The sequence below is a fragment of the Oryza glaberrima genome, chromosome 2, assembly GCF_000147395.1.
Source record: "Oryza glaberrima chromosome 2, OglaRS2, whole genome shotgun sequence".
Lineage (NCBI taxonomy): Eukaryota > Viridiplantae > Streptophyta > Magnoliopsida > Poales > Poaceae > Oryza > Oryza glaberrima.
Window position 1 is genome coordinate 30,154,977 of NC_068327.1, and position 25,627 is coordinate 30,180,603.

Consider the following 25,627-nt stretch of genomic DNA (forward strand, 5'->3'; position numbering starts at 1 on the left):
TAATACTAAGAGCAAGTATACTAGTAGGCTATAAGCCAACTATAAGCTTATGTGGATGAAAGAGAATTTGAAAAATGGAGAGGATTGGCTCTAATACAAGAGCTAGCAATTCACATACTTCAAAATAAATACATTAAATGCATAGGTGAGAGATAGAGAGAGGAGGAGAAAAAAAAAAGAGATAACCTTTGTAGCTTACTTACTATACATGTTAACTTTAATATAAACTATAAGCTTATAAGCTTATAGTTGGCTCCGTTATTAAACTTGCTCTAAGGAAGTACATTATTGATTCTTGCAGCTGAAGAGTGTCCATTGACACACATGCTTTCTCTGAATGAAATTGCTGCAACAAGCAAGGGGATCGAAAACGATGACTGAAAGTCTGAACCTGATGTTCGATGGAGCAAAAATTGTCAACAGTTTCAAGCGTGTGCCAGCTACAAAAGGCAGGGCCTTACTCCTCAACTACTAGTAGCCAAGCCGACCTAAGATGAAGAGAGATTACTGGCCAGCAGAGTGATCAAGAACTAATCAGTGCAGTACTTGGCTGGCCCCTCCTACACGGACGCCCAAACGGTGACATCAACGGAGCCAAGGCGACCTAAACCCGGCGTCAAACGCAAGGGCCCTTCAGTTCGTCCGTATCGTAGACTCTCGTAGTGTTCCAGTAGACCTTATGTTTTCCTGTTGTTTTCCGTGCAATATCAACGATCACGCTGACGGATAACCAACCTTGATAGGGGCTAGCATAAGTCGATACAAATGCCTTTTCAACCATCAGACGACCACGATCAAATGCTGGATTGCTGGTCTTCTCATGTCGGCTTTGCTCAAATGAATGAATCATGTAGTGATACATCCATGCTTCTACTATCATTACTGGATAGAGCAGTTAAAGTTACAATGATTTTGAGGTTAAAGGCCCTGTTTGGTAGTACTGCTTTTGATCATGTAGAACCACCAAAGCGCTTGTTTGGTTTATTACTGATGCGTATGCGCGGGCACTTATATTATTGAAAGGTAAGATTTTTATTGTTTGTTAAAAAAAATATCTCATAATTAAGGGCAAACTAAAGTTCGGATACTATTATTTTGTAATAATTTAAGGGTTCGATTTTTTGTTAAGATATCTTAAAAATCCATTTACAAACTTTGAGTGGGAGATGGATTAAGTACTTACAACTTTTGAAACATGTTTTTTTCTTGAGTAAATAGATTAAATCGTCTCATGAAGGTGCATGATATAGTAAGAAAGGGAGGGAAGCATATTCATGGAGAAAAGAAGAAATGAAAAAATAAAAAAAGGGAGGGGAGTAGGTGCGTACCAAAGGTGGAGAGGTGGGACCTCGTAGTATTTAGTTTATTCTAATATCAATTTAATCTAATAGTTTATAAACTATTGGACCCATCGATTCAAGTGAAAATCAAGTAATAGATACTTTGCTTTTTTTTCTTAGAATTTCTAATATTTTCTCTAATTTATTAGAGCACCACGTGGCATCTTGAGGGCATTTTAAGAAATTTTAATGGACTTACCACATGTAATTAGAATATTAACATGTAATATATATGTATGGGATGTATGTTAATATTCGTTCTAGCTTCGTCCATGTTTATATATATGTAGAGAAAAATTAAATATGTCGCTAGCAAGCCATTAGATGTTTAATTAATAGCAATTAATTTTGACACCTATTTACAATTGGTCATAGTAGTTCTTACAGATTCATCTTACGACTTTGATTATGTGTTGATCACCAATTTACTTATCACCATGACTCGCATGAAAAAAATATGTACTTTAGAGGTTAGGACAACTGAAATTGATGAATTATCTTATTTATGTGATAGCTATTTGAGATTATAAACGAATGAATTGACTTTTAAAAAGTTAAAAAGTTGTTTAATAAAAGCACCATTTAGTAACTTGGAAAGCATGGAGCGTGCAAATGAAAATTCAAAAGATGGAATCAGGGAAAAAATAGGGCCTTAAACTCCCTTATAACACTCTTATCCTAGTAAGAGTTCTATTGATGTTCGTTAATATTGTGTTCACAATTATAACATAATGATTTCTTTCAACTGTACGAACAAATAATACAAAATCCAAATACAACATAACACAATACATTATAATTATTATTTAATCAACTCTCGATTTCATCTTAAACAGAGTTAAGTGTTCCACGGTACTTAATTCTTCTCTCGCTGCATCACACCTTTAATTTTTTTTCATGCTATTAACAAAAGTGGTAGCGCTGCAGCGGTCGTGATCACCCAAGATGCCTCAAATACGACACTTTGTCACATGTGCGAAAAGTAGAGGTGCAGCCGTGCATTGTGCAGTGGGCCAAAAAGAGAACTTTAGACATTATTAACAATAGATCCGATGATTTAAATAATGGGTCCACCGGTTTTAGTGCAAATGTAAATTAGTTAATATATATATATATATTTTAAATTGTCAATTTAATGGGTACACAACATAATGGTAATGGTGTAGATTTTATTTTAAAACAATGTATTATTTGAGAATAATAGTCCAAAGTAATAAAAAAATAGATCCGATGATTTAAATAATGGGTCTATCTGTTTAAGTACACATATATATATATATATATATATATATATATATTAGTTAATTTAGATCTTAAATTGTTTATTTAATAGGTACACAATATAATATTGTGTAAGCTTTATTTTAAAATAGTGCATTATATGAAAATAATAGTACAAAGTAAATTATCTTAAATTATTGATTTTAGAGCTAATTTACATATAATATGGTGTAAATTTTATTTTCAAAGTCTGTATAGCTAATTTAGTTAATTACCTGTGTTTATAAAGAGTTATATGATGTTTTTTTCTTTTTTTAAAAAAAAATATGATTATTTAAACAAATATATATCAAATTGTATAAATGGAAAAAAGAAGGAAAAAAAGGAAAAAAAATGGAGGGAGGCGTACTTACTACAGGCCCACATGTACGTACGTGACCTATACTTATGCACGCGGGAGAAATAGGAGAGGTGGGACCCATATTATTTGGTTTGTTTTAAGATCAATTTTATCTAACGGTGTATAATATTGGACCCACCAATTTAAGTGAAAATCAAGAGGTAAATGTTTTGCTTTTTTCTTAGAATTTCTAGGATTTTCTCTAATTTATTAGAGCGCCACGTGATAGCTTGAGAGCGTTTGTAGGAAGTTTAATAGACTTTTAGTATATAATAGATTTTAACAATGTCAATATTTGGACCATGCCAAAGTTTTGGTAAAAGGCTGGTTAGGTCTGATATTTTGCCAAAATTTTAGTACCATCAAAGCTTAGTGTAAGTTTGGTTAGAGCTGAAAGTTTGGTTTGATGCCAAAATTAATGAATGTTCGATCTGTAGATAAGTAACAGCTGTATGGTTAGCTACATTAGTGGTGTATTTTCTATCATCAGTATAGACCACCGTAAAAATTGTAATGGCTCATGTCATTTCTACCGTTTGTACCCTCATTCATTAATAACACTTTTTGAAATTTGATGGCTTTCCGGTGGTCTGTCTAATTTAACCGAGTAACCTAGCTCTCAACCTCATAGTTTACTCCATAGCTAATAAACTGTAGAAAAATAAACGAAACAACAAAAAATAATTAAAAAAACTTGACCAGTGAGAAAATAAATGTCCGATGGTTTTCATTAAGAAGAAGGCTCCATCAAACCAACCGAGAAAAGCCACAAACCCTCGCCCCCCCCCCCCCCCCCACACACACACGCAAACTCATTCATATGGATCGTTCCTTAACTCATTCTTTGAGGCCCATGCTTCCTATACGAGGCCCACGCTCCATAGGTTGATTCTTAACACATATTTTTATGAGGGGCATGTGAAATCAAAGTGTGTTTTGATTGTTATTTTATGATGAACAATTGGCATATGAGATAATTGATTTCGATATTTGAAGATTATTAGTGAAGTAGTTTTGCTCTTTGTGTGGAGCCAGTTAGACCGGGCAGGATAAGCTGGTCATACTGGCGTGGTGTGCACTGTCAAACTGGCCAAAACGACAGCATGACCGACCAACTTTATGTCGATGTTGGTTTCGGGTTTTGTATTTGTTTATTCGTGATTATGACTTATATATGAATTCTATACATGTGTAATAATGTTGAGTAAAGTTGAGAAAGAACTTATGCTCAGATATGTTTCTTGTTTGATTCCTGTGTAGGTGTGCTTTGATGCATCGGGAGAGCGTTGCCGATGATGGTCAGGAATCAACTTGGGAGAAGATGACATCCGGGCGATTGGGATATCATGCGAGATGCTTAGGCTAAAAAACAATGCACGTGGTTGATGGAGATTCCATGAGGCATACGATGGGAGATTGTGTGCATATGGGATAAGGAGTCGATTTAAATTTAGGAAGATTGGAATTTGAATTGGAAAGATATAAGTTTGTTTTAGGTACGAGAAATGTTTCCCAGTGGATTAGGATATATTGCACAAGTTAGATTCATGGTTTTAGGCTGCTTATCTCGGGTATAAATAGAGAGGGAATTGAGGCCTCTCGTGATCGATTATGTGTAAGTTAAGTTTAAAGAGAAGTTAGGGTTTCGAGTTTAGTCCAATTCTATAAGAGAAGTGTTGTTATTGCACTTTGTAAACACGAATATATGCAAATAAAGTTTAATCTACTTTTGAGAGTTTTCGATTTGTGATTTGCTCGGAGTACTACAGTCACACCGGAAGAATACCGACGGTCAGACCAACGGCAACTACTCGGTCATACAAGCGGATCTATGGCGGTTGGACCGGAGGTGTCAACAAGAGGCGGTGGCTTGATTGCGCGGTCAGACCAATGAGGCTTGTACAGTCAGACCAAAGATCCAACACTGGTGTAACTTTTAATTTCGCTAAAAGTGTTTGGTGTTGCTACCATTCAACCCCCCTCCCCCTCCCCTCTCTTTGTTTGGTAATCTTAGTTCTCGTTGTTCGATCTTACAGGGCCAACAAGTGATTTTTTTTAATTAGGCTTAAAATTCACTCTCGTGGGGTGTCGAACTCAAAACCTAGATGTGCTACTTATCACTGTAACTGCTAGGTTACATGTTCCTTCCCAATAAAAAGTAATTTACAGGTAAAATTTTTATATCCGTATTCTTAGCGGTTTATAAGTCAATATTAAAAATAAATTCCAAGTAAGAAACTTAAGTTCAACACTACAATTATGTTTTAAAATTTAAATTTTGGTCACGGCTGATAAATTAGAAGACATACTATGAGTCCGTCTTTTTCTGTCTGATTCCAGAACAATCAATATCTACATATGAATCCATACATTATCTGCTCTGATTTCGAAACATAATAATATAGGAGAAAAGAATTAAAAATATGTGTAATCATTATTCGTCAAAATCCGATATGTTTCATAGTTCCATACGTAATTGCTTGGTTTGACAGTGGTGAATCGATCTAGAACCTTCGACAACAATCGAGAACATATATGGTCCTCAGATCTTTTGTTAAGGCCGTGAAAACGGAGGTAATTCGATGGGAAGACAGACATGATTGATTGCCATATAGGAATAACTGATTCAAGTTCTGAGGTCAGGCGCGCGCCATTGCAGATGCATCAGGGAACCTACCTACAGTATTAGCTAGACTTGTGCAAAGTAAAGCCATGGTTATTCTGAATCTAAACGATGCTTCTTCAGAGAATGGTTCAGGGCACCATATCAACTTAGCAGATATCGGATGGTACACCTGACCTCAACATGGGGTGCTTTTGCTACTGCTTGATCACAGGGTAGGGCCTAGCATTATGCCAGGAAATGTAGTTAGATTCATACACACAAAAGTGATTAACAAGAACTACACTAGTGGCCTGAGGAGCGCAGACAAAAGAAGATCAATAATCAGCGAAGGTAATTATGCCAGCTTCTGGATGGATGGTGCATCTGTGATTGATTCACTGATCTGATCGCTCACTCGTCAGCTATCTTGGTTCCATGCCTCTCATGAAAAGCTAAGGGGTTGCAGAGAACCGTGGATTTTCCCTCTTGTGGCCTGGCCTCATGCCAATGCGCTAGTCTCATCTCAGGCAGCACAAGCTGTCTTTTCATCCTGTAGATCGTGCAAAATAAGGTGCTGGTTCTAAACGTGCCCCAGAAAGCGCTCTCTGTTTGCACATGTGTGTATTTAGTGGTATTTTTCAGTACCAATATCCATTTATTTTCATTTAATTTGCTTTGCTCGTAAAGTAGTTCTTGATTCTACATGTATACATCTACAAAGTATTTATGAGTGCTCATTACAGAAGGCATCTCAAATCAATAAATTATCTGCATTTTTGCGAAAGAAACCTGATTGAAACACCTCGTGAACGAAATACCTAGCAAACTCTGTAAGGCCTGAGATTTTCACCAAGTCGAGTGGCTGATCTGCAACGAGCTGTACCGATCAAAATATGGGTTCTTTCATTCTTTGTGATGTGTGCTGATTTTCCAATCGAAAATCATTGTGGCAAGATTTTGTCAGGGCATCGCCGTCCACACTCTGCTCCCCCACCGGGGATGCCTACCAAGGGAAGAAGAGGCGTCATAACTGCCATACACTTGTGCTGTCTACGGCCATCAGAGCATTGACCATACGGGCCTACTTCACAGAACATGATTGACCTGTAAAAATCAGCTTCAGACTTTGAGTTCCGAATCCTGTTGATTTTTCATTGAGTTTAATTAGGAGTAGGTGGCATTGCTCTTCAGATGATATGTCGATTTCTGGCATTGCTCTTTTTAATACAAGGTGATGAAAATTCAGCTGCCTGAATTGGAATTTTGTTTTCCTGAACTGTAGTATCTGAACTCTGAAGACAGTTACTGATAGTGGTAGTACAAGATAGTACTCCCTCCGTTTCGAAATGTTTGACGCCGTTGACTTTTTATCACATGTTTGACCATTCGTCTTATTCAAAAAATTTAAGTAATTATTAATTATTTTTCTATCATTTGATTCATTGTTAAATATATTTTTATGTAGGCATATAAGTTTACATATCTCACAAAAGTTTTTGAATAAGACGAACAGTTAAACATGTGCTAAAAAGTCAACGGTGTCAAACATTTCGAAATGGAGGGAGTATCCTACAGGTACAGTACGGCAAAAAAGAAAAACTGAATGTGAGCTAAGCTCAATGAGAGAAGCTAGGATTGCAAATTGCTGAAGTACTCCAACTGACATGAGATTTTTCAATAGTAGCAGGTCAGTTTTGACAGTGACCATCCAAGTGCAACGTCCTCTGCTCTGACATTGCTTAGCATTGCTAACCGAAGCATGCACACTGCGTAATAGAGTGGTTAGGATAACCCCTTATTGTAATGTCACCTTTGCAAATCCTTAACTGCTTGGATATTTCAATTTGGTCACCAGAGATGGCAATCCTACAATTGAAAATTTGTTCAGTTGCCACGGATCCATCATTAATCTGGCAATGGCGGCAACCTCTGACAGGGACAATGGCAAATTCGGCCAATAGTAAATTTCGGTACGGTTTATCCTAGTTGGCATTGGCACACATGGTTCGTCTCTTCTACGAGTATAGATTATGAAAAATGTCAACTTACAACAGTGACGAATTTCGCAAAAAAAACGTATTAACATTCGGCATGGAAAACGTACGTAGAATGACCAAAAATATCCATCCCTATAGTATCATTTCTTTCAGGGGAGCCCCCAATCTACAAAAGAAAAAGAATTTGTTCGTCACCCATATATCGGCGTCATGACCTCGACGTCGCGCTTTATCCAGGCATATAGTTTACAACACCTTGCGAATTGAAAACCCACAATTATTTCAGTCTAACAGCAGACAGAGGCAACGTTGCTCTCGTTGTCGTTCACGGGGGGATGACGCGCGGTTTTATGCCCTCGACGAGAATACAAAATCAAGTATGCGTTTCTGTTTCTCGGCCAATGCTGATCCGACAACGTGTTTGAACGGATTAAACAAAATCTGAATCCCCGTCGAAAAATTAGACCAGAAACAATGATCTTATGCTGATTAATTAGGGCTAATGAGCTATGCATGCAAGCACTGTACCCAGTGGTGCTCCGACAAGTAGGCCTGCCTAATCAAAAGGCAGTGAGGACTGTAACTACTAGTACCTGCCACCTCCCAGTTGCTCAGGCTTCTCAACCTTAGCTAGCTCGATCTCCCTATAAATACTCCTGCTCATTACCACAACGAGCAAGCGATCGACGGAGCGAGCGAGCTAGCCAGCCAGTGTTAGAGCTTGAGCTGCTTGTTCTTCTTCTACCTCCTGCACTCGCGTGCTGCACAAGTAGCTCAGCTAGATAGAGCGTCAGAAATGGCTAGCAACAACTCGAGAACAAACTCCAGGGCGAACTACTCCAACGAGATCCACGATCTCTCCACGGTGCAGAACGGCACCATGCCTACCATGTACTACGGCGAGAAGGCCATCGCCGACTTCTTCCCTCCTCACCTCCTCAAGAAGGTGAGGAGTCTGGAGCTGAATGATTAATTCTTCAGACTTTCAGAGCTTTATCTGTCTTTCTCTGGTTGCTTGATTGATTCGAGATCGATTGAGCTGGGGGGGAGCTAATGCGTGCACGCTGCTTGGATCGCCATGGCTGCAGGTCGTGTCGGAGGTGGTGGCCACGTTCCTGCTGGTGTTCATGACGTGTGGGGCGGCAGGGATCAGCGGCAGCGACCTGTCTCGCATATCGCAACTGGGACAGTCGATCGCCGGTGGCCTCATCGTGACGGTGATGATCTACGCCGTCGGCCACATCTCCGGCGCCCACATGAACCCCGCCGTGACGCTCGCGTTCGCCGTGTTCAGGCATTTCCCCTGGATTCAGGTATGCAGATGCAGCAACACAGCTACCTCAAACTGCCAATTCTTCATATATATTACTTCTTGCATCAAAATATATATGCAATATAATAGTTAGCTATGTGTACGACTTAAGCCATGCACTACTTCGGCATACTAGCTAGATGCTTTCTTAGTTTCTTTCAATCTGTTCTTTGCCAAAAGATGTTAGCAGAGACACCTAACCAATTGAGTGCTGATTGAATATTAGTAGTCACATAAGAATTTTTTCTGAAACGACCTTAGCTTGTTCCGGTTGTCTTTTTACATATGACGGTATCTGAATCTTGTTAAATTTACCTCCGATAGCTACAATTTTCAGAGTTTCGTCAGCTTTGATCCTCTCCATTTTTTAATTTTTGACGCAACCCTCTTCATTATCTGAAAAACTTTTTAAATCTCAAGAGAGCAAAATCATTGGCTAATTTAGTCCTCATTTAAGTATTTAGTTTATTCACGCGTTCTTGTCAAGATGTTGCCATGGATTTGATTCTGCCAAATTAAATCTCTATTTTAGGCATATATGCCAAATTATTCAGTCTAGCTTATGTCGCCGGCCAGAAAGAAAGTCAAAAGGCAACGAGAGGTGGTATATGCTCATGTAACTTGTTATCCGAACCAACCAATCACATATCTTTCAAGGTCATTAAACTTATATATACCATAATGATGCACACATCCGCATTGTATAAGGAATTAATGTCGTCTCTTCTGTCAACAACATATATCGACCTTAATCCATAGGTCCTTTTCACTACACATTTGTCTAGCTAGCTGGAGCCTGAAAGCAAGCAACCACTCCATATCAGCAACACACAAACAATAGTACAGCCAGACAACACGTTGGGCAGTAGCATGTGATCGATCGATCACCAGATTAATTAAGCTCACATCAATCAAACAATCAGACATCTGAAATCTAGCATGAAACCGCCACAAACAATTCAGGCTCGTGCTAATTGAACACGAGCAATCACGCGTCAAAACCCCAGCACAGCCAAATTAAAGATGAAGCCACTAAGCTGGGATACGCTGAGTTAGTTGCCACGGATCACATTCCATATAGTCTATTTTTACATCGCAATCCACAGGGCACTTCTGCTGCTGCTGCTAGTAGAAGACAAGAGTCCGATCGTGGTCGAGGCTTTTTTGTTGCCACTGCACGTAAAGCTAGCAGGGACAAGTGTCCGTAGCGATACAGTACAGGAGAACCGGTCGCGACGCAAGAATTCATGTAAAGGCGGTGGCGTGCGTGGTGGTTCATGTGCCATATATTCGGTCGATCGATAGGGATCCGCCGGAAATCGATCGCCGGTGGCGCCGTCGTCCGATCGATCGGCACCGAATCCGGGGCTAAGCTAGTTGCCGCTATCTGCTATAGTGCTATATATCTATCTATATATTCACTAGCACACACACCGGTGAGGCTGACCGGAACCGATTCGATGTTCCCGGCTTCAACAGAGACATCTCGCAATGTGCAGTTAGATACTACTGCGACTGCTCTAGATCGATCTCCAGCTAGAGGTGCAGGGTTAAAGCGTTGAAATGAAACATCTTTTCAACCTTTTTTTTTTTCTCCCTTACACAGGTTCCGTTCTACTGGGCGGCGCAGTTCACCGGAGCGATATGCGCGTCGTTCGTGCTCAAGGCGGTGATCCACCCGGTGGATGTGATCGGAACCACCACGCCCGTGGGGCCGCACTGGCACTCGCTCGTCGTCGAGGTCATCGTAACGTTCAACATGATGTTCGTCACGCTCGCCGTCGCCACGGACACGAGAGCGGTACGCGTCGTCCACGGCTTTCACCTCCTTGTCGTCGATCGGTGATGACTGAATTTTGCCGTAAAATACATGGACTCTTGACCGGTGTTTTTTTCCATATGCAGGTGGGTGAGTTGGCCGGGTTGGCGGTTGGTTCCGCGGTTTGCATTACGTCCATCTTCGCAGGGTAAATACGCTAGAAATCGACGGCCCGTTAATCAATCAGCTATTCAATTCGTTCATTCATGTTCATGACCAAGAAGATTAGTACTAGCTAATTAGGAAGTAATTAACTTGGAGCTAGTAGCAAGACCAATTAGTTAATTTGTAGCCACTTGACTCCTGACAAGTGAGAGGGGGGGGGGGGCAAAGTCAAACTAACCTGGCTAATCAACATTATCTTTGATCGATCAGTAACCAAATTAATAAATGTAGGGAAACATACATATTGATCAGGCAGAACGTAGAAACTAAACTAGTTGAGCAGAATATACAATGGAGACTGAGACGCAGAGAAAAACGAGTGGTGGTTGCAGGGCAATTTCAGGTGGATCGATGAACCCGGCAAGGACGCTGGGGCCGGCGCTGGCGAGCAACAAGTTCGACGGCCTGTGGATCTACTTCCTGGGCCCGGTCATGGGCACGCTCTCGGGAGCATGGACCTACACCTTCATCCGCTTCGAGGACACCCCCAAGGAAGGCTCCTCCCAGAAGCTCTCCTCCTTCAAGCTGCGCCGCTTGCGGAGCCAGCAGTCCATCGCCGCCGACGACGTCGACGAGATGGAGAACATCCAAGTGTGATAGGACGACGAGATGTCGTCGATCGTGTCCTCTTACTCGGAAAATTACCAGTCGATCTCGGTCTCGTCATCACTAGCTACGTCTTTGTGTGTGTTTTGTGTCGTGTCACTGCTGCTTCGTACACGCCGGAGAGAGTTACATAAAACGCGCGCGCGTGCACGGGGGAGTGGCGCTAGCTTTGGTTGCTTGGTGGTTCGTGTGGGGTACGTAGATTGCTCGCTCTGTTAATTCCGGGGCTGGAGCCTGCTAATTTTGGGCGTGTGCGTGTGCCGCTTGTGCATCAGTCTCTGCCGTCAAATTGTGCGTGTGTGCCAGGTGTACTATCTCTCCAGCAGTTGCTTGTTCCACTTCAATTCACCCCCAAAGTAATTAAAAGGATGTCACGTTCTCTCCCCTATATAAAACATCTGCGACTTTATATATTGTTGTGGGGGTTGCATTTCTTGCATGTGCGTTATCATTCCGTCAATGATTAACTGATGATGTCGCTAATGATCGATAGAGCTTGGTTGACCTGAACAATACCTTGGGGCACTGGAAAGAGTATTGTCATGATATCGGCCCCTGTCGCGGGCATGAACACTTGTTGAGAAAACCGTACAAACAGCACTAAAACAGTGTGTTTTCATGGGATATGGCACCTTAGTTTTCTCTTCTCCTCTTCTCCACGTCAAGAAAAAGCTATACGGCGAAGCTTAAAATGACACATTTACTGCTTTTTTTTCATGCTCTAATTAATGAACTGCTTGCTTGGAGTAATCATTTAGAGCCTAGCTGCCTAGATTTATCAACTTCACTTTTATGGCATACTTCTCAAAATTGTCCGCAGTCGGTGCAGATTTTTTTTTTTATCGACACAGAGTGTACTTCCCGGTAAATTGGTCGGCACCCCATTTTCTTCAACTATCTACATGGCATTTGACAGAATACATATATAAGGCTGAGTTCTTTTTTCAACTTTCACAACTCACATATCTCGTTTTCCACGCGCTCGTTTTTCAAACTACTAAATGGTGTGTTTTTTTTGCAAAAATTTTATATACGAAAGTTACTTTAAAAATTATTTTAATATATTTTTTTAAAATTAGTAAATACTTAATTATTCATAAGAAAATGTGTCGCTACGTTTTGTGTGCGCGGGAGGTGAACCTCACCTCCCGAACACAGCCTAAAAATATTGTGAATTCTAAACTGTTGAATCATTTTGAAGTTGTGCAACATCCCCTCCCCAGCCTCTCCTACCACCGTAATATTGCGTGCAGATGCTCCCTCGCCTCCTAATTGCCATCTCGGCAGACCAGAAGGTGTCAACCCCCCTCCCCCCCCCCCCCCCCGCGCCACCCCTCATCTCCTTAGTCGGCTGGCCTCCTCCCTTCCCATGCCCCCTCTTTCCTAAGCTGGCGGCGGTAAGTGCCCCTACCCCAACCGTCTTCCTCGTCTCTGGAAGCTCCCTGCTGCTAATTATATAAAAAAAAAAAGGTCAATGCTGGCTCACTGCCCTCCTCTATTCCCTTGGCTCCGATGTTGTCATCCGCCTGTGTCCACCGTCCACCATCTCCCATGGCCTCCCCTCTAAACCCAACAATCCCCCCCCCATCTCCTCCTCTCACCCCAACACTAACCCATACCCTAAACCCTGACTCATGAGGCCATTGCTGATCACCAAAGTTGTGGAGTAAGGTTCATCGTTCACTGGAGCATGAATCGTAAAGCAAATTATAAGGTTAGAAATTTATAAAGATTTTACCCTCCCATATTCTCTTCAACATCCTATTTGATGTTGTGGAGTAGTGAAATATAATGCAAATAATTGTGAAAAGCTTAAAGAAAATCATAACAGTGTATGGTGGTCCCTTAAGTAACTAATATAACATAGAAGCAGATAGGGATTGTGCGCGTGTTGATAGGTTTGAATTTTAACATTTGCATGAAACTATATTATCTAACGAAATGTATGAGACACTGAATGAATCATTTTTTATCACTTCAAGGTGGTCCTCAGCTGTAGCTTTCGAGTTTTTTTAGATTGCTCGATCAAAACTAGCAAAAAGAGAATAATTGGTGCTGTCCATTGTTCTTATCTAATCTAAACGGATTAAAGTGCGTGCTTATTCTTATATACTACTACATCCGTAATAGATAGCACAAGCATATACTATGTGCTTTGCTCCTCTACCTTTTCATCATTTTCTCCTTTTGCTTGGATATGTGCAATTTAGTTCCCGTGCCTAAATTTAGTATATCTAGCTATCTAATGATTCTGTACTCGTATAGTCATTTTCATCCACATGCCAATTAATTAAGGCTTAGTTTTTTTTAATTATTTAACAGGTTGTACATTGAAATAGACTATTTACTTCACATTCCGAAAAAAATACATTTTATAAAGCAACTTCTATGGTATTGTTTAGGAGTGATTTTATAGTACTTGCAAAGCTATCGAGAGATACCGTATTTTCTAATATAAATTTTAATATCTCTCGGTACTTTCGGTCCTAGGAGATACGAAAATCTGCACTAAAAAATTTTAGTGCCTCTGGTACTTTTTGATATCTCTAAAGGATCGTAAAATTTCTAATTATTTAAACTAGTTGTTTTAAGTTATTTGTTAACTATCAAGATATTTAATATATATACTCATATTAAATAGATAATTCATAATGATAATCTGCTTGTATGACTCGGCGGAAACGGTGGATCACTAACTTTCTCTAGAAAAGATAGAACGAAAGAAAATCCCCGGTATGGATTTTGGAATCGGCGAGCCGCGGATGATATTTGCAGTGCAATCTAAATAATCATTACCTCACTCTAACAAGTGATCAGGCTCACAAATTCATATGGTGGGCTCCACGTCATTTCGTAAGACAACAATATACAATCATGATGACGCAACCAGTGCAACAATCAACAAAAGAAGTCCATCAATTCGATGATGTAACTATGTAAGGCTGTTTCTCACTCACGCAAGAAGATTTTGTGATGTGTTCCCTGAACCATTTTCTAACAGCGTGCCAACGTATAAAATACTACTACCAGCCGAACAATTAAGAAAAACATTAATCTGCCTTGCACCGTCTGCCTACGTTCAATTAACCTCCTCAGATGCTACACCAGTCATTTTTTTTCTTCAACTCTTCTAACAAACAAATAACTCTAATTCAAAGAGTTTAGGATGTACAATATTCAGTATAAGGGGTAATTAAATGGAGTTATAAACCGGAATTAAAAACCCTTTCTCCAACAGTGAAATGGAGTTGTCTGTTCCCACCAAAGAAAGAAATAGAAAACTTTCTTTCACGAATAAACATATTGGAGGTAGATCGATCACTGGATTACATATGTGATTTACACTACATATTTTTTTCGAACAAACATATCCTGAGAGTCTAAACAGGACCTGGTCTCATAAGATTTTTTTTTTTCCTCTCCACCACCGCCAAGCACCAATTAAAACACCTAGCTGACAGACCAAGCTATCTGTACCAATGTACCATACAGTGATCGTTCAACACTGGCTACTGTTATCACTACTAGCTAGTGCCACCCATGAACATATATGGAATAAGAGACAACGATGACCACACTTCCACACAATTAAGGGCGGCGACGACATTCTTCGCGCGGAACCAACTTGGGATAGATGAGAATACAGTACTACAATCATGCCAGTAAAGCCTAGCATGCCGCCTATTGCTCCACAGCCGTTTTCGCTATCATGCATGGCCTCACAGCGCAGGACGATCGAGCTTGCATTGGGAGCTGAAAATCACCCGGAGGAGTCGCTGTTATTCGACCGATGCATCGCCATGGGTGCAGTGGTCCCCGGAGCATATCAAAACAGTCGCCCAATGGCTGCTTGATCGTCAGGTCTGCTGTTGCTGCCGCATGTCGTCGTGGATGGCCTCCCGGCCATCAGTGTAAGATGAAGCTGTGGCCGTTAATTGCTCGACTTTGCGTGCGTCCGGCGCCGGGACCCGCCGGCCATGCACGGTCGGCTTGAACATATGTCCGTCGGTCGCCGTCGTCACCGAATTTCAGGCCGCTGCTGGACAGAAAGAAGCATATTCTGGTGTCGTGCAATAAGAATCTAGAATGAGCCCTAGAGATGTAGGCTTTGCAAGAGAAGAGAATTTTATATAGCCACTTCCTTGTTCTTCATATATATAGCTAGAAGAAACCAGGGATAAAAAAGAAGCAAAAGTGGGTATGTTTCATTGGTGTTTTGGTTGAAATTTGCGAGTAATATGTGTTACATATTTATTTGAAAGTGCATTGTATGGTTGTAACCTGTTAGTTAATACTATCACTTTTTTTCTCTACCACGACAATGTCATGTGTTTTATCCTCAATCCACCTAACCAGCCAATCACCAATCATATATAGGTCTCAATCTACTTTCTCCACCATTCCCCAATTATATATGGGTGTAACCCGTTATAATACACGGACTTATCAATAAAACTTTCAGTAACGTGCACCGCGTACATCGTCCCAGCATACTGCGTTTAGTGCAAGCAGACAGGCACGCACGCACGCAGAATCGAACTGTATCACGTCGATCGGGTGCTGGATTTGCAAGAAAAGCAAACCTGATCAGGGACAAGCACGCGCACTCACGCGGATCAGTTCCTCCACATTCTAGAACTGATCGACCTGCCTACAACCACGAGACTGAATGATATTGATCGATCACACTAGATGACAAATGAGCATGCATGCAGCCACATATTCACACACTGATAGATACGACTGATCACCGATGCATCACAACTTCACAAGTCGCACTGAAACTGAAATAAGTCTTCGGTACAATGACAAGCGGTAGCTAGGTAGCGTCTCCTGAATCTTCTCTGCATGCATGGCCATCGTGACATGTCGAATCAGCGACAGATGCACGCCGCACAACTCTCTACTGAACGGTCATGCAGGGTCAGGCGCGCCCAATCAGTGAGCACCTGCAAAACCAAGCACGCATCCTTGCCTCACCGCCTTTAGCTTATCACATTTCACATGCATGCATAGTGCTACCCAGTCTCGGTGTGCTTTCAACCGGTCGGCGGACGGCGTCTCGGTGATGCCGATCTTTACCTTCCATATATCAGGGCGAGCGAGCGATCGACCCGCCACCCGGCGCCACCTCACCGTCGCCGACCACTACTGACACCCCGGCCCACCCCGCCACTACGCCGAAAGACGCACACCACCTCGCCCGCTAGTGCGCGCCGTCGCGCTCATCTCGACGTACCCCCAACCCGACCCCACCCCATGCATCTCACGGTCACGGACGGCTGCCTGCTCGATCAACCGCGCGCGTGACTGCGTGAGGGAGAGAATCTATTGTACGGCTCGGCGCGCGCTGCAATCGATCGATCGGCAGCGCGCGCGTCACGCCGCACCCACGGCGAAATCCGCGTAACAATCGCGTCGCGTACGTCGCGTAGCGCGGTTGATTTGCCGGACGAGGTGAGCACACACGACTACACGAGCCGCGCGGCGGGCGCACTCGCGCACGGTTGGGTGGGTGTTGGTCGTTCGATCGGTCGCCCCGCGCCTTTTGATCCGCGGGATCTTTTTCTCGACCGATCCGATACTCGCCCCGTCGCCAGCTTTTGACGGATCTTTGGAGGCGAGACGCGACGTCGGCTACGTGGGACTGGGATATTTGGCTGGCTGGCTAGCTTCTGGCGCACTACGCGCTCGTGCACATCTCGTCGCTTGTTTATATTAATCTGAAATGTATCATGCATCGCTTTTGAGCGTGATACAATCACACTAAATAAGCTTCTTTTAATAAAAAGAACAATCACACTAAATAATTTGGGGCCCTTTTGCTGCAGGCAGCGGGTGGGGAGATCGATCGGCCTCACGTTCCTTTGGTGTGGGCGATCTGGGTCTATCATCCTGGGATTGTATATAATACTAAAAATCTTCTCTGCAAAGCAGGGGACACAGTGGCACACTAACCATATGTACGCCACACGGTTTCTTTGATCTCCTTTTTCACTGGAGTTTTGGCGAGGTGGAAAGTAAAGAGGACTCGAACCTTGAATGTTTGAACTTTGAAGGGACTGCTTACCGGATGGACGTGTGGCGATGTATTTTTTAACTGAAAGAAATTTGGCAAAATCACCTGGGCGCATTATAGTGCACCAGTAAAATCGACAGATGCCTGATTCCTAAGACTCGGACCTAAAGGTGCTTTTGTGTTACGCATCGCATCCATCTATAACAGGTAACCCCACCATTTCCACGACTCCCTTAAAAAGCTCCATCAGCTGCTTGACACATGACGAACTATATCGAACTAGGATTCTTTTGGTGGTAATTATTGTTCTCCTGGTAGCCTTTTTAAGTTTAATCCTAGTAACTGACAGCGGGGATGGTCATGAGGGATGGCAATTCAACATCAATGTCACGAAATGTGATAGTAGTGCGAGCTAAAGTAACTAGGTTCTTATCACCTGTTGCGACAAATTTGTCATGTGATAAAACGATTAGATTTGGATGATCACAGCGACTTTTTGTGCTGGATACAATGTACTAGTGACTTGCATCATCGATCCTTATGGGTTTCAAAAGTTAGCAGATATACGTAAAAGAAAGCAGGCAACTTTTTCCCCTCAAGAAAACATGGATGATGGATATCGATGGCCAGTTACGTACCTTAGATTATTATTCACGAAAGACTTGATTGAACTCCCGTGAAGCGGTGAATGCAACAATCAGAACGATATGCGTTGAAGACTTGATTCTCTTTGCGGCCCAGATGGGTGGTGACAGCCCATTAAGCCTGAAATTTTTGAGCTGTTTTCATTAAGTACTTCTCTCAAAAAAAATATTAAGCGCTCCTAATTAACAATGCAATACACTGGAACAGCATTACAGACTCTGTTTTGCAGTTCAGTAGGAGAAATGTTTCTCCTTGTTGCTTAGTAAGAGCTTAAGCTGTGCAATATTGCTACAGTAATGAGTTTAATGGGCTTCAGATGTTAACACTCTTCAAGACCTGGGCTCTGGTGTGGTGGTGGTGTGACCAAGAACAGTCGAGTAATATGGAAGTTTGACTGCATGAAATTTTGCAAAAAAGTACAGCACCTAGAATTCCTGAACCAACTGCATAGACATGTCAAGTAGAAATGTGAATCAGGACCTTTCAGGAACACTCGCTTAGTTTGCAAGTAATCCATGAAGTCCCAGCCCTAGCCTCCACCATTGCACCATCATGCATGAATACATGATAAAAACGGTGAAACTGGGAAGCTGCTACTCGGATTGATCGTCGTGTCTGTTTCGTGATCACTGTTTTTTTTTTTCCTTTCTCCTGGACGTGATTTACCTCGTTCCTAGTCGATGCAAGTTGATTTCCACTCCGTGTTTCCGTCGCGTGGTTCTAGAGAACAAGTGTGGAGTAAGAAACACTCATTGTCTTCTTTGGTTTTATCAGTTTGGGAATGGGAGCGTGTAGCATGACTTATGTTAGACATGTACAGATGTACTAACTCTGGTTTAAGTCTTGGAATATAGTCAAAAGACTAGAAGAAAACAAGCGACAAAACTGGAGCTTCACCAGTTTAAATATTCCAAGCTGAAGAAGGCTTAAACGACCAGAGGTTAATTTGGTGTCATCATCCAACAAAGTCAACTTGGTCTACAGATTACAAGCACATTTTTACCTATCCATTTATAACATAGACTTTCACCAAGGGTGTCAGGGCTCCAAGAAATGCCACCTGCATCCAGCTCTGCAGCGCCAATCTCAGCATTTCTTGCTCGATAACAATTGGATATAAATGCTTATTCTTCACTCATACTGCTACTACTATTTATTGGCGCCCTACGCTGTAGCTGTTTTGAAACTGTCCCTATACCTTTCGAGGGCAGAGTGCTTTCCCATACCACACGTGCACGGGGGCAAAAGCCGATGTGCCACGCTCGGCGTACCATGCGGTTAAGCGCGTGTGTAAACACGCACAAACACGGCCTAAGCACATCGATTAGCCGCGCAAAAGTACAAGGGGATTAAATTTGGAGTCTGCACCCTGGAAACATGGGATCCTGGATACTAACAAACTTATTACATGGCCACGCATTGCAAGGGGCATGAGAAGGAGGATAACTTGAACCGGAAGGGTTTGACTCAGCTCACCCGAGTAGGGGCTAGCTACTGTACTACACTTGCTAGTAGTAACATCAAACGGAGGCCGCACGAGTGGGTTGGCATTGGGCACAGCAAGATCGAGGTCAAGCAAGCAAGAGACAAGGAACTAGCCATACCTGTCGAGGAGAGAGGCAGATACGCCTGGCTCACCAGGTCAGTCACCAGCTCGAACGACCATTCCAGGACACCATGCTACAAAGGGCAGACAACTGAAGCAATAAGCATTAGTAATGTATCTACATATGTTAACACTCCAGCGTAAAAAGTCTGTAAAACAAGAGTGCATGTCACCTGCTTAGCACACAACAATTTAAAAGATACTCCCTCCATACTCGTAAAGGAAATCGTTTAAAACAATGTTCAAGTCAAACTTTGGGAACAGAAATCATAAATAACTCTTAAGTTGTTGAGTTTAAAAATGTAAAAATTATATAAATAGATTTGTCTTGAAAAATACTTTCATAAAAGTATACATATTTTTATCGAAAAAAGAAGTCAAAGTTGTGTTTTGGAGATAGTGTCGCTGTCCAAAACGACTTTCTTTACGAGTACGGAGAGAGTATTAGCACAAAAACACATTTATTTGCAAGATTTTTACCGCTAGTTATTTGTAACAAGATCATACTAATGCAGGAAGGAATACTCGTAGCAATAGAACTGGTATGAACACTTCAGATCTGAATAGAAAACTGCATAGGTTTCCACGGACCGACTTTTAGCATTTGAACTCAGAGGTTTGACCCTAATTACCCCTCTATAAACCCCCTACAAGTGACCTCTTCCCTCATTTAATTCTAAGCTTCTTACACTGTTGGGTGCTTGGACGACAGGGAAGGAAAACTTGGGCCCATGGGATTTTGGGTTGCATAATTTTCCTAATTTAATTTCCTGATGCAAGGGACGAATGAGAGGGCTGCACTTGGATCCATGCAGGATTTTCGCATCAATGTCTGTAGAAGTTCTGTTGATGGGCCCAATGCAACACCATATGCACGAATGGGCAGGCCTGAAATTTTCGTTTAGTTAAAAGTGTGATGGCAAGTGGCTATGGTGGAAACTTGATGACTATGACTGTTATGAATATACTTGTATCTTGGTATTTCCATACAAGAACTTAGTGTGTAAAATATTGATCTGGTTTCAACTAACTGTAGCAGCCTAGCACGCTAGCAAAATCAGACGTGTAACAGTATAACCAAAACACATAAAGGATGCCAAGTTACCGTTCCTTGAAGCTAGAACTGACTGAGCAGGTTAAATGGTTAATAGCCAAGAAAGGGATGCGCCTAAGAACACACCAGGTGGGCTGACAAAATAAGGACCCTCAGAATAGCGACGAACAGATGGGCACAAAACATTGTCCCTACATGACAAAGGTAGTTAATAGTGTGAATTACAATCCTAGGTTGGCAGCACTTTGCACGGTAAGGAGAGAGAAATAATAATCTAGAGATGAGCAGATTCTTAAATTCTCAACACCCCTTTACACATACAAACCTCTTGGCTGTAACACCTCATCGTCGACTGATAGATCACTATTCAGATAGTAAAATAATGACTTAGGTTGGAATTATAATAGGTTTGACCATTCGCAAGCTTACAACAGCAAGAGACATTAACATCTTTCCAAATGAAAGATAAATAACTTTTCTTTGAGAAAGAAAGATAAATAACTTATCCAGACATGACCATAAAGGACATCTTCAGAAAATGACCTAAATTAATACCATATAACAGAAATCAGAGATGTTGATAAAAAAAAGTTTCTCTATTTCTTTCTGGAGGAATTTTAAAATAATGTACCTCAGAGTGTAAATATGACCAACATAAGCAAACATGTAAATTGTTCTCTGCGATGTTTTTAGACACACAGTTGCTAGTGTTTAACAATTCCCAGTAAACTTCAATTATATAGGTAAGAGAGAAAAGGAAAGGAACGAAGGAGAAAGGGATTTTTGGATCATGAGAGGATGATAGGTATTTGTTGATACCAATGTAAAATATAGATGTTGTCAGAGAGAATTAGGCTCTTAGTGTTCCAATATAATACTGTACTATACTTACTTGGAATTTGGAAGTCTCTGATGTCTTGGGAATTGTTCCACATAGTTCACTATGGACAACCCAAGGAAACAACTACAAAAAAATAATTATCCAAATATCTAAGGAGTCAGATTATTCTCTCAAAGGTCTAATTATAAGAAATGAGGCATATGTGAGAACTCTATTAGATTAGATGCTAAGCTATATAAGCAATGATGCATAAGTACAGTTCAGTTAACTTAGTGTAATAAGAGAGATTGCTAATCCCAAAATTACTGCTGAAGTTGTACAGCTCATCGAGATCCTCGTCATGGAGTAAAGACCAAAGAGACCCTGCATGAGTTCAACAACAGGTGAGGGTTTTAAAATTCTGCTATAAGAACTGTACCTGAGTGCAGGCAAAGGTGCGAACGACAAGCCAAATAAAAACCCTACAAAGGGAGCAACCAAGCGAGGAGGGTTAGCTGAAGTCTGAAACTTAAGGTCGAGCTTCTTCTTTCTAACAGCACGTGATAGCTGTCTCATAGTTTTCTTGCAAGTTTCAGTTCAGATTAAGAATATAGCTCGCTCTTTTGTTGATAAGAAAGCACGTACTGCTAAGAGCTAGCTTTGTTCAGGTCTGGAGGAAGCTACAGTTATATGTAATCTTATGTATAATTGTTCCTTTTCTATCTTCAGTAACCAGCAGAAACCAAAATCTTTTAGGTATAGCCATTAGGGTTTGTTAGCTCGTAAGGTCTTGATAACCAGAAGTAGGTGAGAGTGAGCACCGTTTGAGCTAGCTAGTTACCATCCACCAGTAGTTTCTGTACTGTGTTGATATGGACGAGATGAGGAGTAGTGACATAGAGAAGCAAGATGAAGTCATGCTACCTGGCTTCAGGTTTCATCCAACGGATGAAGAGCTCGTCAGATTCTACCTTAGAAGGAAAATCCAGCAGAAGTCTCTTCCCATTGAGCTCATCAGGCAGCTGGACATCTACAAGTATGATCCATGGGATCTCCCAAGTAAGATTTGTTACTTCCATTTTCATTCTTTTTTCCGTTCTCTGCACAGATAAATAAAGAACTATGAAGCCTTTCTCTTCCAAGATAACACTAATTATATGTTTCCTATTTTTACTTTATGACTTTCATGGTGCATGTTCCATCATGCTGAGACTTCGTATCTTAGAAGTAATAGTTTTTTCTTCTTTTAGCCACCATGTTGAAGTCGAACTCTAAACTTTTTGCATGCATCTTTATTTAGTTGTCTCTGAGGTTTTGATAAGGAAATAAGAAAAGTAACTACCTAAGAGTTTTCAACCTGCCTCTTAAGCGCTACTACTATAATGTCCATTCATCACGAAGCCCATGCAGTTTTAGGGTTAAGCCTCATAAAACATTTAGAGCAAGATTTGCAAGTCTACCAAGCTATTAATGTCATGATGTATTCTGAGATTTGGCTTTCAGTAGTGTTAATGTGGTATAATTGATTTACAAGTATCACAGTTGGGCTCTCAAGACTAAAATGGCATGCGGATAGTAAATAGATTATTTTTCATGTGATGCATATGCCTTTTATCAGTCAGACCAGTTAGCCTAGCTGACTAGCTCACGTTTTGTTTTAAGTCAGTGTTACACAGTAGACACCATTTAACTTATTTCTAGTCATATTTACTTAACAAATCCTTTTTTCACCGTGAAGAGTTAGCAAGTACTGGAGAGAAGGAATGGTATTTCTACTGCCCAAGGGATAGGAAGTACCGGAACAGCACAAGGCCAAACAGGGTGACTGGAGCAGGTTTCTGGAAGGCCACTGGAACCGATAGGCCAATCTACTCCTCCGATGGATCAAAGTGCATAGGCTTGAAGAAGTCCCTTGTCTTCTACAAGGGCAGAGCAGCTAAAGGCGTCAAAACTGACTGGATGATGCACGAGTTCCGGCTGCCATCGCTCACTGACCCTTCATTGCCACAGAAGAAGCCACTCGAGAAGATCATTCCACCAAATGTAAGCAACTGGCATGCTGCAACATTTGAAAACAAAGAACTTCAAACCTTAACATATATGCTACAAAAGTAGCTTAGGCATAGCTACCAAAACTGGCACTAAGGTAGATGATCTGAGCAATACATGTCTGCCCATAATTACAATGGGAAAACTTGCAATATAAACTGCAAAAGGCCTAGCATATGTAGTGCTTTCCGAGCTAATTCAGTATGACACCAACAATTTCATATACCATTTCCTTGTGAAGATAAGTTGAATGCAATTTTTACCTGAAAACACTGCCCTAATCTTATTCTTCTTTTTTCTTATCATGAGCAGGATTCCTGGGCAATCTGCAGGATTTTCAAGAAAACCAATTCCACGGCACAAAGAGCGCTCTCACACTCATGGGTATCTCCTCCCTTGTCCAGCACAAATGAAGCCTGCACTGCCCCTGTCTCGCAGACCACACAGAGAAGTCAGCGTATCTCAGATAACACATCATCAGTAATGACCGATGTCATCTCCTCCACCATCCAGTTCACCGGAAGTAGCTACTTGCCTTCAACAGTTCCTTCATGCCACAACCCACTCAGCATGATTGACAGCAACAGCAGGCCAGATGCATCTGTACCTCTACCCTCACCGGTTGTAGAGCATCAGACCATGGGTATCCTCTCAGCAATCCCACTTGATATTACAGCTGGGATTGACATTGCATCCATGGTTTTCAACGCATCATCCTTCACACTCCCAAACATGGATAGAATGACTGCAAACATAGAGTTTGGCCAACCACAGAAGTGCAACAGCAGCAGCAGCATGACCAACAGATGTGTGGTCGACATGCCTGATGTTGCTAACAATATCAACAGTGGTCCACGGTCCATCAACTTCAACCTGCAAGGAACACTTTCTGATGACTGGAGAATGACCTTGCCATGGGAATCACTCCCTTGCACGACAGAAGTCTCAACAAATTTCCAGTCAACCAAGTGCTATACTTAGGTTTCTAGTAATGTAGGTTTGGTTTTAGAATGCGGTAGTGAAGATTAGCATCTACCTCTGTCTGCTAGTATTACTGTTAGCATGAAGAGGTATTCGAATTTCGTTCTGTTAACAGTGAAGCTAACAGAATTAGGAAGCAATATGCTACTAGTCCACAATGTAGGATGCATCATGGAACTAATTACCTCCTTATGCAGTGCAAGAGTGGTTGTCGTCCGTCTCATGTGTAATCGTAGCTCGGTTCCAACTTTGTCCATAGTTGCATGTACTGCAAAATGCGTAGGGTATTAGCAAATACTCCCCTGATCAGCTGATTGTCTTCATTTCTTCGTTTTTCCTAGTTCTGAACATTGACAGTTGTTGCCTTTTTGGTTCACATACCTTGCGCACATAACACCTCATAAATCGAAGAATCGATAGCAGATGCAACAAGAGGGATCCTCGCTGCAGTGATGGTGAGGTCCCCGTGCACTCCGCCCCCGTCGGACTTGAATTCTGAATTAGTTGGAATCCCGTATAGATTGGGTCACTTACAAATCCTCGAGGTGTGGATCGTGCTCGCGATCGACTGAAGCGGCGTGCGGCGAGCCGCCCGTCCGTGGCGAAGCCCCGCTGGGCATTCCGCCGAACGGGTGGCGCGCACCGCCACCAAGCGGCACTCCCCCGGCGGCGGTCGCCGTCTTGTGGCCGGATATTAGCCCGCTACTGTTCCTTCACGCCCAACGGCTGGCCTGCCACCGCCGGCTGCGAGTTCACGGCGCCTCGCCGACATCGAAACCGCGATCTCCATGGAGCCCTCAGCCCTCTCGTTTCCGTTTTGGCGAGGCGGCAGGAGAGAGAGTAGAGAGAGACTCATCAGGACTGACGTTTCGTCGCTTCGACAGTTCGACCTATAATCGGCCCGGATAAAAATCTATTCCTGTCCAGTTATTAGTGGACCAAATGGGTTGACCTTTGTCTCAAACTAGGCCCAGTTTGGTTAGAATAC

At 41.9% G+C, this 25,627-nt stretch overlaps 2 protein-coding genes and 1 long non-coding RNA gene across 11 annotated transcripts; 2 read left to right on the plus strand and 1 right to left on the minus strand.

Moving 5' to 3' along the window:
• Window positions 1-8,225: 8,225 nt before the first annotated feature.
• On the plus strand, window positions 8,226-11,876 carry LOC127761004 (aquaporin NIP2-1). Its single transcript, XM_052285206.1, has 5 exons — window positions 8,226-8,509; window positions 8,652-8,876; window positions 10,482-10,676; window positions 10,781-10,842; window positions 11,192-11,876. The coding sequence occupies exons 1-5, from the start codon at window positions 8,360-8,362 to the stop codon at window positions 11,454-11,456; spliced, it is 897 nt and encodes a 298-aa protein (XP_052141166.1). The 5' UTR covers window positions 8,226-8,359; the 3' UTR covers window positions 11,457-11,876.
• A 2,762-nt stretch (window positions 11,877-14,638) lies between these two features.
• LOC127763901 (uncharacterized) lies at window positions 14,639-25,514 on the minus strand. 9 transcript variants are annotated; one of them, XR_008015773.1, is made up of 9 exons: window positions 25,021-25,514; window positions 24,825-24,907; window positions 23,407-23,668; window positions 22,534-22,709; window positions 21,900-22,091; window positions 21,682-21,753; window positions 19,734-20,980; window positions 18,123-18,249; window positions 14,639-15,525 (listed from the first exon to the last, which is right to left on the minus strand). It is a non-coding gene; the product is annotated as an uncharacterized LOC127763901 (long non-coding RNA). The 9 variants fall into 9 exon arrangements; XR_008015770.1 differs by having other exon boundaries at window positions 19,734-19,809; window positions 20,841-20,980; window positions 21,682-22,091; XR_008015768.1 differs by having other exon boundaries at window positions 19,734-19,826; window positions 20,841-20,980; window positions 21,682-22,091.
• On the plus strand, window positions 22,101-24,927 carry LOC127763900 (putative NAC domain-containing protein 94). Its single transcript, XM_052288701.1, has 3 exons — window positions 22,101-22,668; window positions 23,348-23,652; window positions 23,971-24,927. The coding sequence occupies exons 1-3, from the start codon at window positions 22,482-22,484 to the stop codon at window positions 24,637-24,639; spliced, it is 1,161 nt and encodes a 386-aa protein (XP_052144661.1). The 5' UTR covers window positions 22,101-22,481; the 3' UTR covers window positions 24,640-24,927.
• Window positions 25,515-25,627: the final 113 nt, after the last annotated feature.